This window comes from Drosophila willistoni (assembly GCF_018902025.1).
Source record: "Drosophila willistoni isolate 14030-0811.24 chromosome 2R unlocalized genomic scaffold, UCI_dwil_1.1 Seg200, whole genome shotgun sequence".
NCBI classification, from domain to species: domain Eukaryota; kingdom Metazoa; phylum Arthropoda; class Insecta; order Diptera; family Drosophilidae; genus Drosophila; species Drosophila willistoni.
In genome coordinates this window covers 3473954-3487648 of record NW_025814051.1, presented here as the reverse complement: position 1 = coordinate 3487648, position 13695 = coordinate 3473954, and the positions used below count along the sequence as shown (strand labels likewise).

Sequence of the window (13695 nt, the reverse complement as noted above, 5' to 3'; positions counted from 1 at the left end):
AGTGAGTGAGTGTGGTTTGAAGTTTCAGTTTCAGTTTCAATTTCAGTTTGAACGTCGCTTGAGAGCAGCGATACAACGCGACAAAAACGACGTGCGTCCGTTTGGGAGTACAACACTTGACTGCCAATTCGAGTTTCCATATCAGTGGCCCCACTATGAGGGGAACTGTGGCGCCATCGCTTGGCCGAAACCTGAACTTTGCCTTTTGAAAACCAAAAGAGCAAAGCTTGGGGTTTCTCTCTCAACCACCCCTTTTCTCTCTGTTTTTTTCTTCTTGCCTATACAAACTCTCTCTCTCTCTCTCTGTTTTTCGTCGGTTGATTTCATTGCCAAAACATTCCGTTAACAGTTTATGGCCTTCCCCTTGATTTAAAAGCTTTTGCCATAAAATTAAAATAGGGGGATGTTTGATGTACTAGCTCCTGTATAAGAGTAAACAGATATAATTAGGTAACTCATAGAAATCAAAGAAATATACAAATTTTTCGCGTTTTATCAAATGTCAAAATTGTCGAAACAAGTCAACAAATAATACCTTAATACTGTTAAGTGGGGCTTGTATTATAAAATCCATATAGCCATATGGCTAAGAAGATTTTTCGACGTTCGTTGCCGCTAGAAAGTTTTCAAACGCATTTATCTCGAAATTTCTCTTTTGAACTGGTCTACAGGATATCTTGAAAACGACTAGAACATCTCAAAATTTACAGGGTATGCTTGGCTCATTAGGGGCTACGAGATAAAAATGGGGTTTTTTTCTTAATAGATAAGCTTATTTATTTTATGACTCGAAACAAATCCAAAACTAGTGGATTTTTCATAAAATTTTGTCCATATTTAAAAAATTCCTTGTTTAGCTTATTACTATAGTTACACAGATTAAAAGTTTTTTTTAGCATTTGGATTAAAAAAAAACACTTAGTATGCCGAGATCGTGTGAAAAAACGGATAACCTATTTAGACGCACTGTGTTGTAAAAAATTGTTTATATATCAAAAGAAACAAATCTTTAAATTTTAAAAATAAAAGTAATAATCTTTAAGTAATCTACCCACGTCAAAAACAGACATAATAGTGCATGAGCCTATATATAAAGAATTTTGTGAATTTTTAATGGTACTATTTGTAATTAATGAATGTAAAATCGTTTTATACGATGAACCTTCTTTTCATACTTGTTTGCGAACATATTTTGTTATTTTTGTTTTTTCTTAAACGATCAAGCTTTATATAATGTTATGATGTTGTGATTCACTCACAACGACCACAAAATATCTCCAAAGCTAAATGTTGCAATATAAATTACATTGTATCAATACTTAAAACTCACAAATCGAAATTAGCTCTATATCTTTGATATAAATCACTAAATTGTGACTGTGTAAATGTAATAAAAATACTATAATACAATAAGAAGAAAATGAAAATGTGTTAAGTTAAGCAAAATTCAGATTATATCGTTTTCGGGGCATAGAATATAAGTTGGAGATCATTAAAAATTTATTCATATTTATCATAATTATTTCCAGTTATAGATTTTTTTAAATTAAGTAATGCAAAAAACCTTTAACGCTGTATAAATTCACGGTGAATACATTAATAGGATGCAGATTCGTATACTTATTGCAATATGTAGGGTAAATCAGCGGCCTTCAAAACTTCAATGCTGTTCACTTGTTCTCCTATTCTTGACCCTTGCATCTATTCATTCATTCATCCATATGCTTTGGCCAACAAACACTCACACACATCAATCATACGCACTGTTGGAAGTCCAGCCCTTAAAGCTGACCTGCCCTTCAATGAAGAATAAACGAATCGTAAGAGTTTTTGGTTTTAAGCCTACAATTAATTGCTATTAAGTGAAATGAAAATATGCATGTATGTTTGTACATTTATTATATAGATTGCGCTTTGTGTGTAATGAAATAAAATGTAAATTTAACTGTCACTGAAAACCACTTAAAAATAAATATGAAAAATTATCACAATATTTAATGAACCAACAAACCGAAAAGCCAACTGTCTGATGACATACATACATATATTATGTGTATATAAGTGAAAATGTAGGGTTTTAAAAATTATGCATGATATATGACTTTATCTATTGGATGCACACACGCACATATAGAGTGAGGGAGCAAAGGAGAAAGTGTGTGTGTATATATATATGTGTGTCACAGAACTGTCCACCCAGTCGTTGAGTCAGCGAACTGTGCACTAAAGTGACTTTTGTTTGTCCAACAAACTGACAATGAAAAATAACTGGGCAAAAATGAATTAAATTAAACAGACACATTATATTCCACCCGATCTATTCGTCTACACCCTTCTACTGTCCTCTTGGGCAAAGTTGTAACAATAATAATTAAATTTATATTGATTAAGTGGAATTCCTCTGAAAATTTGCAATTTAAATTGAGAAACAATCGCATCCAACTTTAAGAACAACTACCTCCTGGTCAAACATATGCAAATTGTCTGGGGATAAAACAAAGCCAAAAAAAGAGACAGGGACGAGAATACGCTAACCATCTACATTCTTGCATCCTTTCGGAAGCTTCAGCAGCAACACCACCAATGACCATGCAAATGGCAGTGGCAGTGGCAACAACGCAAACAAGTCTGGGTCAATGGCATTTAACTTCATTTATGCCTCCTGCCTGGCCCAGGGAATGCACATACATACTACGGTTTCCCGATAGCTGTTGCCCAATGGTCAGACCACTTGAAATTGCTGCTTTAAGTGGCTCTCGACTAAGAGAGAGATGGGTTAGAGACAAAACGAGACAACTGCCAAAAAAATAGTGCAAGACAACGACAGAAGAGAAACGCAGACAATAATAACGGGCAGAGGGTGAAGAAATTCTGTGTGTGCTTAACTAATGGGCGGTAGCTGGACACAGCAAAAGGATCATCATTATCACAGAACTTTGACCTCAATGAGAACTGGAAAATGTGTTAATGTATAACCAAAGTATGTAATCGAAATATCAAAAATAACTTTTAGCGAATGAACAATTCATATATTAAAGTACCCGTTAAATTTCTTCTGATTAATTCTAATATTCAATTGGATCTAACATTAGTTTTTCAAATTGACAATTTACAAGAACTGTCAGCTAGATCTATATATCAAATACTCTTAAACTGCACAAAAATAATCTTAAAATTGAATTTTGACCAAGCAATTATATTTAATATTACCTAACTTTTTTTAATTTCTGATGAAAGTCACACTGAGTATTTCAAACGATACAAATATTTATTTGCATTAAAATGTTGAAATTTTTTTTCACCCATTAGAATGCTATAAAAACAATTTTGCATAATAGTCCCTGACTTTTTTAAGTCTACCTTTCTCTCTTCGTGAAAAAGTTCTCTAAAATTAAGAGTCAAGAGTCGCCCATATGGACCATAACATAAAGCAAACTTTGACTGTACGAAGTTTGGAGTTTTCTTTTTTGTTTTGTTGGCTGTCATAAAAATGGTGTATGGCCTAAACTCGAACATAAATTAATACAAAATATATATACTACATATAGCCGCTTGTACCCGTGTGTTAAGGTGCCCAAGAAAATAACTCTCTCCCTCTCCCCCTCTCTTCAATTCCCGAAGAATACTTTAATAAAAATAAAATATTTGAAAAGAAAGTTGCGTTCTTTGTTTCATTCTTTTCTGTCTGCACTCTAAGTTATGCTATATGTTTTACTTTTTTTTCTTGTTCTGGCTTTTGTTTATTGATTTATAGCGCTAATATTTTTGCTTTAATGCGTCAAATAAATTAAATTGTCTTACGCACCTTTCAGAAACGAAAGAGAAACTTTGACATCGCCATTACTTGCAAGAATAAAAATGGTAGCGAAAGAGGAGCGAGACTGCGCCAAATGCATAACTTCGATTTCAAAAACAAATAAATATTCATAAAAAAATATAAATATATATATATATTTTTTCCGTGCTCTCCAGAAAGCACTTTGGCGAATCTTCCAGTGCGCCAAAGTGGTCGCTTGGTGGTGGCACGGCGGCATGACATGGTGGCAAGGTGAGGCCCAAGACACTGAAATTATAAATATTCATTTATGCTAAGCGACCGACTGTGAGCCTCTGCAGGTGTCTGTAGCGGGCGTTGCCATTGACGGCGCGGCGTCGCCTGTTGACACTCCTTGGCGTTCTTCAGGTTCAGGTTGCGCGCTTTGCTGGCACACTACTGTATATATTTATATGTATGTATATGTTTGGTCCTACTCTGATTGATTTAATTACAGTGTAAAGCATCTTTTTTTACACCCAAATATTTACGCCGCGAAATGCTTTCTGTCCCTGCCTTGGTTTTTTTTTTTTGCGGACTGACAACCTTTTAGTCCTTTAGAATACACAATTGCGGTTACTCTATAATAGAATAATGTTGATTTTCTCAGAAATTTTAATTTCTTTATAAATATTTAAAATGTTATTTTAATTTGCATTAAGCACTTACAACAGAACTTTTTGTTAAGTCGTTAAATATGTTTAATAAAATGGCTAAAAAATGTTTTGAATGCTGATTGGAAAATCTAACAATAAACAATTTATTTTAACTAAAAAGAGTTGTAGATATTCGATTTTTAGTAATATATATTATGGTTCGACCTGCTAAGGTTAGTTCACATTGTTTTTATTCCATATCATTAAGTTTTGCCTTATATAAATCGCGAATAAAGCAACGGCCTTAACAGTCAGCGCTTATAACATAACTTAGGATTAATTTTAATCATACCTATCTTTAATATAATATAATAATTTGCAAATTCTATTAATGTGTATGTCAAAGTTGGCTGCCTAGATCCTAGTGGCTTCTTATTTGATATATTTGCCAATTTCTGATGAATACGTTGTAGAGTATTTTGGATTGGGTTCATTTTGATGAATGTGCAAATGTTTTTTTTTTTTAGTTTTATTTATTTTTACCAAAATAAAGTCTGGACAAACAAGCAATGGGCGAATATTTTTGTTGTTCTGTGTTATTTTTGGTCGTCGAGTAGTGGGCGAATTGTTTATCGCTGACTTGTATCTTCTGCTCAATGCTTTGTTTAATTGTAGGCACAGACAGAGGAGAGAAAGAGAAATGGAAGAAGTGTGAGACAGAGAGAGAGTGAGATAGAGAGGGATATCGGAAAGGGGCAATGGCTAGAGGATGCCTTTGACCGACGAGGTGCGTCATTAAATCCTTATCGCTCGACCAAAATGGTTAAAATTTATGTGTGTGGGTTGGTCGCAATTCATTGTTGCTTGATGCCGCCGCTACCTCTGCTGCTGCTGCTGCTGGAAAAGCTCATCTAAGCACCGAGGCCCGCATATACACATAATTTCCGTTTTCCTTTTGTAGCGCCCACAGCAGCAAACAAACAAGCGGCAGTCGTACTTCATGTAATCAACATTTTAATTGCGGAAACGGAACTCGCACACACACACATACACACGTACACACGCGCTAACAAAGATGAGTACCGCCCCTTTGTGCGGGCGTGGCATATCTGTTACACATTACGAATACGCAATATGCGGCTGTTGCTTTGCATTTCGTTATGGTGCTTCACGTTTTGTTCTCCCTTCGCTACCACCCAAAATGCAGGTATGCATCTATACGTCTGGCCCACTTTGTATTAGAAGAGAACATGTTCACTGCGATGGCGATATCACGTCAGGAATTCATTACATCAAATATAAAGAAAGTTTAGGCAATTTGCCAAAAAAAATTCTCATATCAACCGAGCAAGATAAAAATGAAAGAGAACGAATGTAGGAAAACGTTCGGGGAGGAACACTCAGTGTGCAGCTGACTGCATGCAGGTAGCCCAAATCTACTTAACAGTTTGGCGAGGGCGTATAAAGGGGAAAGGAAAACTGCGGGAGGTAAACGTAAACGAATTTGCGAATATGCACTAGAAGCTGAAGCAACAGCAGGTAAAGTGTAGGCAAAGCTAAAAACGTTAGTAAAACTAGGTAATACAAAAAGTAAGATAAAAGACACGACACGTTGATACCTTTGACAAGAGAAAATGTCTAGGCCTATGTTCGTTGCTCGTTGTCCGACTCGTTTTAACTAACATTTGAACTAAATACGTCATTATCAAGTGGAGCCACATTCCGGAAAAACTTTGCGACAATGCGGCCAACTTCGGACAGAGCATTGCAGCCGAAATTCAACAACTTGTATCCCATAACGACTCGGCTTAGTACTTTTTTCTTCCTTCTTCGTTTTATCCTTTGGCTAAAAAGGTATATCAATTTTCTTCAGAAGTGCGCAAGTCTTCCGTGACATTTCCAGAAAACCATCAACTCTTTTTTACACATGTCACCGATGACTTTTTCATCGATCGATGACTTTTCCAGAATTGTCATCAATGACTTTTTTAAATTTGTCATCGATGACTTTTTCAGAAATGTCATCATCGATGACTTTTCCAAAATTGTCATCGATGACTTTTTCAGAAATGTCAACAATGACTTTTTTAAAATTGTCATCGATGACTTTTCCATAATTGTCATCGATGACTTTTTCAGAAATGTCATCGATGACTTTTTCAGAATTGTCATCGATGACTTTTTCAGAAATGTCATCGATGACTTTTCCAGAATCGTCATCGATGACTTATTCAGAAATGACTTTTTCAGAATTGTCATCGATGACTTTTTCAGAATTGTCATCGTTGACTTTTTTAAAATTGTCATCGATGACTTTTTTAAAATTGTCATCGATGACTTTTTCAGAAATGTCATCGATGACTTTTTCAAAAATGTCATCAATGACTTTTTCAAAATTGTCATCGATGACTTTTTTAAAATTGTCAATGACTTTTTCAAAATTGTCATCAATGACTTTTTCAGAAATGTCATCGATGACTTTTTCAGAAATGTCATCGATGACTTTTTCAGAATTGTCATCGATGACTTTTTCAGAATTGTCATCGATGACTTTTTTAAAATTGTCATCGATGACTTTTTCAAAATTGTCATCGATGACTTTTTCAGAATTGTCATCGATGACTTTTTCAGAATTGTCATCGATGACTTTTTTAAAATTGTCATCGATGACTTTTTCAGAATTGTCTCGTTTCTTTGCTTTGACGACTATGTGTAGATGACAAAAAATGTGCAAGGGTATACAAAAATCGGCAAGGCCGAAGTTTCGTGTGTTTTTTTTTTTGGCCCGACAACTGCAGCAACAGCAGCAGACATGATAAATTCTCTTTAGTATGCGGCATACATGAGTGATGATATTAACCAACAACAAGGGATTGGCGAAGGAGCACCAGCAAAAGCAGATGCTATAGCAGGAGGTGAAGGTATAACAGACAAGTCAGTCAGTAAGCCTTCCGAAAAAGTGAAGAAAAAATGGAAAGCTATGGGCGGTAATTGTGTGTGTTTGTGAGTGCGAGTGTGTGGAGTTGGTTTCGCATCGTTCAAGTGTTAAACTGCTGAGGTTAAAAGAGGTGAAGAAATGCACTATTGGCAAGTGGAAAGCTTGCTTTCGTCTTGATGTATTTTTTAGCCGAGTGCCACATATTTTAATCTTGCCTTAGTTTGCCTGAATTCAAGTTTCAAAAATTATTTGTTTTTGTTTTTTGTTACGATTTTATGTTGTGTTTTCGCCTGCAATTTGTATTTTTATTATTTACCATAAACGTTTTTTATCATTGCATTACGAGTGAGACAAATAAGCCATGGAATCAAAAATCATTTCAGGGAAAATGTCTCCAAGGATTTTTAAAGAGACAACTTTACAGATTAAATATTCGAAGGAGTCTTTTAAAAATAAACAAACTACGAAAAAGACTTTGTCGAGGTTATCATCTTTGGGGAAAACTTTCACGGAAAGTACTCAGCAGGGGATGGCCTCGAAAAAGTCTTTTATTTTAAAAACTCCTACGCTTAAAATACGTTCTGAAAAGTCCATGCACGGAAATGGTTCTCATAAAGTGCATTTGGTTCAAGAAAAACTCGCAAAAAACTCTAAACGAATGGAAAGAACAATATCGGACGAAGAAGCCTCAAAAAGTTCCTTAAGAAAAAATCCAGCTATTGAAGCGGATATTTCACAACAAAAGTCCTCAAGAAAAGACAAATCGGATGACACTATTTTGAAAGAGGTTTCAATATCATCAAAGGATTCAATGCAACTAAGGTTGAAATTAAACAAATCAAAGAATAAAAGTCGTTCAAAAAACAAAAGTTTAGATAAACTTAAATCACCTGCATCATTGCTGATGTCGAGAACGTCAGAATATTCAATAAACTCGAGAACTAGAGAAAATCAATTGAAAATAATTTGTTCGGGATCTCCAGCATCTTTGACATCAAGTAGATCTAAAACATCAACTAATCCCGGCTCAATAACAAGTCTTCATAATAAATGGAAAAGTGCAAAATCTCTGGATCAAGTTTCAAATATATCCATGAATGATCAGTTAATAGCTATACGAAAATCCAAGAAAACTATGTCGAAGTCAAAAAACAGCCTAGAACAACAACAAAATTTCTTGGAAAGATGTCTTCAAGATTCCACTGAGAGCCTAAATGCATTTGAAAACCAAGAGGAAGATATTGTCAAGGAAGTTGAAGACGAACAGACCAAACGATTTACCTTTCTTGAAGCGATAATGGATTTACCAGATATTAACGATTTATCGGAGACCATGAGCGAAGATTTGATACCTTTTAAAGAAGAAGACATTGACAAACCGCAGCAATCCTATGTAGCAGCTATATATAATGCAGCCTCAGTTGGCTCTGATACTCGAGATGTAACTTCAGAGGTTTTGGATACAGAAGGCTTTGAATATGACACTTTTATTCGCCGAAATTCTAGCGATACTGAAAGTAGTATAATTACGCTCGCCAGTCTCATTGAGAGCGAGGATGATAGTGACGACATTCTCGAGCAGAAATATGCAAAACCATTGGAGGTTACGATCCTAGATATAACTAATAGCATGAAAGCACTTAAGCCAAGAAGCTCTGATTTACTTATTCAAGAAATTGAAGATGAAATTGAGGTTCCAGTAGTCCATGAAGTAGTTGTAGACATTTGCCATCAATTTTTGAATCACATTATCAATGACACTGTGGCTTATAGCGAAGACTATAACAATAAGTTGCGTCGCTTACTAGATAAACATAAGCTAATGACCAAACTTTCTAGTTTAATTGGCAATTACCGGGAAGAGAAATACACAAACACCAGACTCGAAAAACTCGTATCCGATTACCTTCTAAGAAAACAACGATTTTCCTCTCTTTCACATCGCAAGGAAAGGGACTCTTTCTATGAGACACGCTTGACGGATGCCCTTCAAGAGCTGGATAGGAATTTGATAGCCAAAAAAGAGATTATTGAAAAGCGTCAGACCAAAACGACTATCCTGCGAGAGCAGGTTGAAGAAGCAAGAATCCATAGTGAACAGAGGCTGTATGATTTTGAAACACTTGTAAAGAAAACTCTTTGTAACCGAGATGGTAACGATCATCTAAAGCAAACGGTTCACTATCTTCTGAAGCAAATGGAACGATTTCGCAATGAAATGTACGAAATTCGATTTACATTATGTGTGGCCCAACATCAGTTTGCCGACATGGAATCGGTAAGTAATAAAAACAGCAATAGAATGGTTAAATTAAATATCTATCTTTGACTATTCATTGTTGCAGCAATCCCTGAAAATGGAAGATCTTGGGAATGGCCTCAATATAAACGAGTATCTATCAACTCAAGCGGAGACAGAAACATTGGCTAGCAAAATAGCAGGTGCGTTTGAGCTAAAGAAAATAAAATTACAACCTTGATTCATTTTTCTCCAACTCTACAGAAAAAAATGGTGATCTAAAACGTCTTGGAGAAAAGGTAAATTTCGATATGCATGCCATGGCACATTGGAAATGCAAAGAGCAAATTTTTCAATCGAATTTATTTTTTATGAAGCAAAATTTGAGATCACGAGAATTAGCAAAGCAATCTAATCGAGAACTCATTTACCAGGGCAAGTTAAAGCATAACAAAATAATGAAAGAAATCAATGAATTGAAGTCAAGTGGTTGGCTTGCCCATTATCCTGCCCTAAAGCATGACTATGATAAGACGCAAAACTGCGTGAAAAAGAAGAAGGAATCGATAGAGAAATTGAGAGAGGAGCTTGACAGATTGGAACATCGCTTAAAACAAATTGAGAAAAGTAGAGCTTGCTAAATAAAAATACAATGCTGAAGTTAAGTTATTAAAATGATAAATGAATTTTTAAATAATTTATTGAATATTCATTGTTTTTGAATATTGTTCATAGCTATTGGTAGAGAAAAGTATGTCGGTAAACGGTGAACGAAATAACTAACCAAAAGTATACATTTTCAATCCGAATGTTGTTGCAATAAAAAGAGTTTTTTATATTATGAATATCTCATATACCTATTATAATTATAAATATATGGTCTTACGGTAGTAATGGGACTAAAGCGTCGAGCATGACTAAAACTCCACGATGAGGAAGACACTGGAATATATAGAACTGACTTTTCTTTCAATACTTTGCTGTAATATCTTGTCTATGTAGTAGTTCATTTGTAAAACCAAATAAGAATATGAGAATCGTAGTCCGGAAATAAACAAACAAACCTATGAGACTATAAAAACTAAGATCAAGCTGAGGGATCTAGATTGGCTAAATTTAAATCAAATACATACATCAGTTGCTTTCCATCGTTGCTTCTGTCGCATGCCTTATGTGTGTGTGTGTGTGTATGTGTGTGAGTGGGTGTATGAACACATGTACATAGTTATTGTATAAAGAAAAGATTACATACACAGTTATTAGATTATACATTTTGGTTTTGCACTTTTCTAAGCCTAAGGGCGTTTAATTGAACGAGTGAGCACTTTATTAAAATGTCACTCAACTGTGTTTAGCTTAGATAGAAGTAGGGGCATGTGTAAATTTCATTACGGCCATGTCAGACATTTTGACAGCCGGTTTCACCTACATTTAACAACGACGTCGACGTTGACGTCAACGCCAACGCTAACGCCGATGGCTTTGTCGACGTTGGCTGCACTTTACGTATGCATATTTAATATGTTCTGCTTGCAAGCGAAACAACAAAACTGAGAACAGAGCAACCCGCAAGCTGGCCGGCCGGCAAAAACATAAAACCAAAAAAAAAAGCAAAAAAAATTATAAGGAAAAAAAGGGGAAAACAAAAAAAAACCTAAAACTAAGGGTTAGAAACAAGGAAACTGCAGGCTTACACAAAACACAACTCATTCTCGTATATCATTTTGAGGGTACAGAGAAGTCTTCTGACCTCCGGCTCCTCCACACCAGCAGTGCAGTTAGTAGTAGTTCCTGCTCCGACACTATGTGTGCTTCTCCTGCTGCTAACAAGGAATACAAGAGAAAAGTTTTCGAAACGAAAAAGCAGTCAGCATATGAAATGAGTTTATTACTCAAAATGTGTTCGTGTTGTGTGCGTTTGCATGTAGCAAGGGTGTACTAAAAAGGGGTTATAAGTAGACCCAGAAATTTCACACCTTTAAGATCAGATAGGTAGCGCCGTGGTACAAAATGATATTGAATTACTTAATCAGTATATACTGCTGGAGTTCCAAATCAAGAACTTTAAAGTGAGAACTTTTTCTTAATCTTGAGCTTATGACTTAAGTATGTACATAAGTAAAATCAAGTTTCCTTAAGATTTGATTCTAAGGGAACCAGTCTAAGAATTCTAAAGAAAGGTTGCCAACACTTGAATAAAATGTGACCAATCGTTGTGAAGATGTAGCAATGATTTGACAAATATTAAACAAAGTGGCAAAATGTGACCATATATTTAAAAATTTCATTTTCGATTCCGATAAGATCCGTTGACTGGTTGGTTTATAATTCGCAAGCTACGCCCATTTCTGACTAACGTTTTTATGCACATGGGAAACAGCGACTTGTTTTAAGTGGCGTGCAGTGTTGGGGAACAGGAAAGTATGACGTCCTGGTTCTGGTTGGTTGGCTTGGTTTTGGCTTCGCATCGGTTTGTGCCTGTTGACGCTGCCTGGCAGCCAAATAGTTAGTTAGATTTATATATAAATATTTAAAAAACATAAATCGTGCCAGAGCTTAATCAAATTTCATGCTTTTCTCCTACTCATCCTACTTTTTCGTTTCTCTCATCGAGTGGGCTTTTGGGGCGGAAACACTTATGCAACGTCATCAACGAAAATGGCATAGAAAGGAAATGCGCCAAAATGCCAACTGCGTTAATTGAGCGCAACGCGACACGACAACAAAACGGATGTGTTTTTGCTGGAAACTGGCGGAAATTGGTTTATAGATACATGCCATAGATACTATATTTAGCCCAGCACATATCCGTAGACCAAAATTGTAAATTGAAGATGCGGACGTGCATTGCATATGCAAATTGTTTCTGTCGTTGCCTGAGCACCTGAAATTGCTTTCAGTGGTTAGCGTGAAAGAATAGTACTTAGAAAACAGGCAAACATACCTATACAGTTGTATATACATATATGTAAATGTGCCAGATGCCCATCAAGAAGTTTTATTTGAGAAAGATGGAGGTGGAGAGAAAGAAAGAGACCAAGTAGCATGGCAAGTTAGGCATAGGCTATTAGCTTCGATCTTGAAATCAAACGAACTGAAAGAAAAACTCTTTTCCAATTCAAGCAAAACTCTATCAATTTGGCCTAGTTGCAAATTAAGTTAGACAAAACTTGCTTTGACTGCATGTTATTTTCTTTGAAGGTATACTTCTGAGAATCAAAAGTATAAACATTTCTATATACACTATTATATCTTTCAGGAACAATGTAAAAAATCAAAAATAATTTATAATTTAATTTACAAAGTTATTATCTAACTGCAGTTTTATATTAATAGAATTATTCAATCAAAGACCTAAAGCCCATCAACTTTTTTTATTTTATTTTTCTAATTTTTGTTCTTTTGGTCAAACGCACCTCGCTTCCATTCGATGGACAAGAGTATTAGTTGAAGGCGCCTTTACGTCTTCTTATTTTGGGGATTTTTCCATTTTATTTTTTATGCAGCAACTTCTTCCACTTGGCCGGCTGGGACATAAAAAAGCAACGGGTTAAGATCGTTGTTGGCTGCATTAGATGCAAGCGGCTCAAGTGCAAAATCGAATTTAGCTAACGGCATTTCGTCTTGGCTGCCAAAAGCCTGCATATACACTCTCTATCCCCTTCTCTACCCAAATACGACTAGCTTTCAGTTTGCCACTCAGTTTTAGCCGACGATGCGACGATGGCGATGAGCGCTGGTAACATGCGTGCCAAAAACACACACATACACACACATCTATGCTCTAAATGTTGGACAAAAACACTAACCGTGTGATAGAGGAGGGTGAGAAAGGGCGAATGGTTGCTAGAACAAGAGTCGAAGGGTAGCGGCAAAGTGTGCATCAGCACCTTTGCCATTAACCTGGCTTGGTTTCTTGCAGCTTCTTTTGCTATTAGTTTTCGCCACATGTTTGTGTGCTTCTCCTCCATTGCTTCATTCCTCTCTCTTTGTCTCTCTCTCTCTCTCACTGCCTCTATTTCTCTTTTTTTTCTATGGATGGTTTTCTTTTTTTTTACCGAGTTTAAGTGCAACATGAAATGTGCATACCAAGGAGGAGAAGACGACC

At 35.8% G+C, this 13695-nt stretch overlaps 1 protein-coding gene across 2 annotated transcripts; it reads left to right on the top strand.

Moving 5' to 3' along the window:
- The first annotated feature begins 7611 nt into the window (after nt 1-7611).
- LOC6641608 lies at nt 7612-10269 on the top strand. Of its 2 annotated transcripts, XM_023175479.2 has the most exons (4): nt 7612-9626; nt 9694-9790; nt 9852-9886; nt 10022-10269. In XM_023175479.2, exons 1-4 carry the CDS (start codon nt 7710-7712, stop codon nt 10226-10228), a joined length of 2256 nt encoding a protein of 751 aa, XP_023031247.2. In that variant the 5' UTR covers nt 7612-7709; the 3' UTR covers nt 10229-10269. The 2 variants fall into 2 exon arrangements, with proteins under 2 accessions (XP_023031247.2, XP_002064485.4); XM_002064449.4 differs by having other exon boundaries at nt 9852-10269.
- Nucleotides 10270-13695: the final 3426 nt, after the last annotated feature.

Excerpts from the sequence above, each read along its gene's own strand:
- LOC6641608 (XM_002064449.4), top strand. The coding sequence starts at position 7,710 with ATGGAATCAAAAATCATTTCAGGGAAAATGTCTCCAAGGATTTTTAAA. Across the intron at positions 9,627-9,693 it reads AGTTTGCCGACATGGAATCG|CAATCCCTGAAAATGGAAGA; the intron begins GTAAGTAATAAA and ends TCATTGTTGCAG. Across the intron at positions 9,791-9,851 it reads ATTGGCTAGCAAAATAGCAG|AAAAAAATGGTGATCTAAAA; the intron begins GTGCGTTTGAGC and ends CCAACTCTACAG.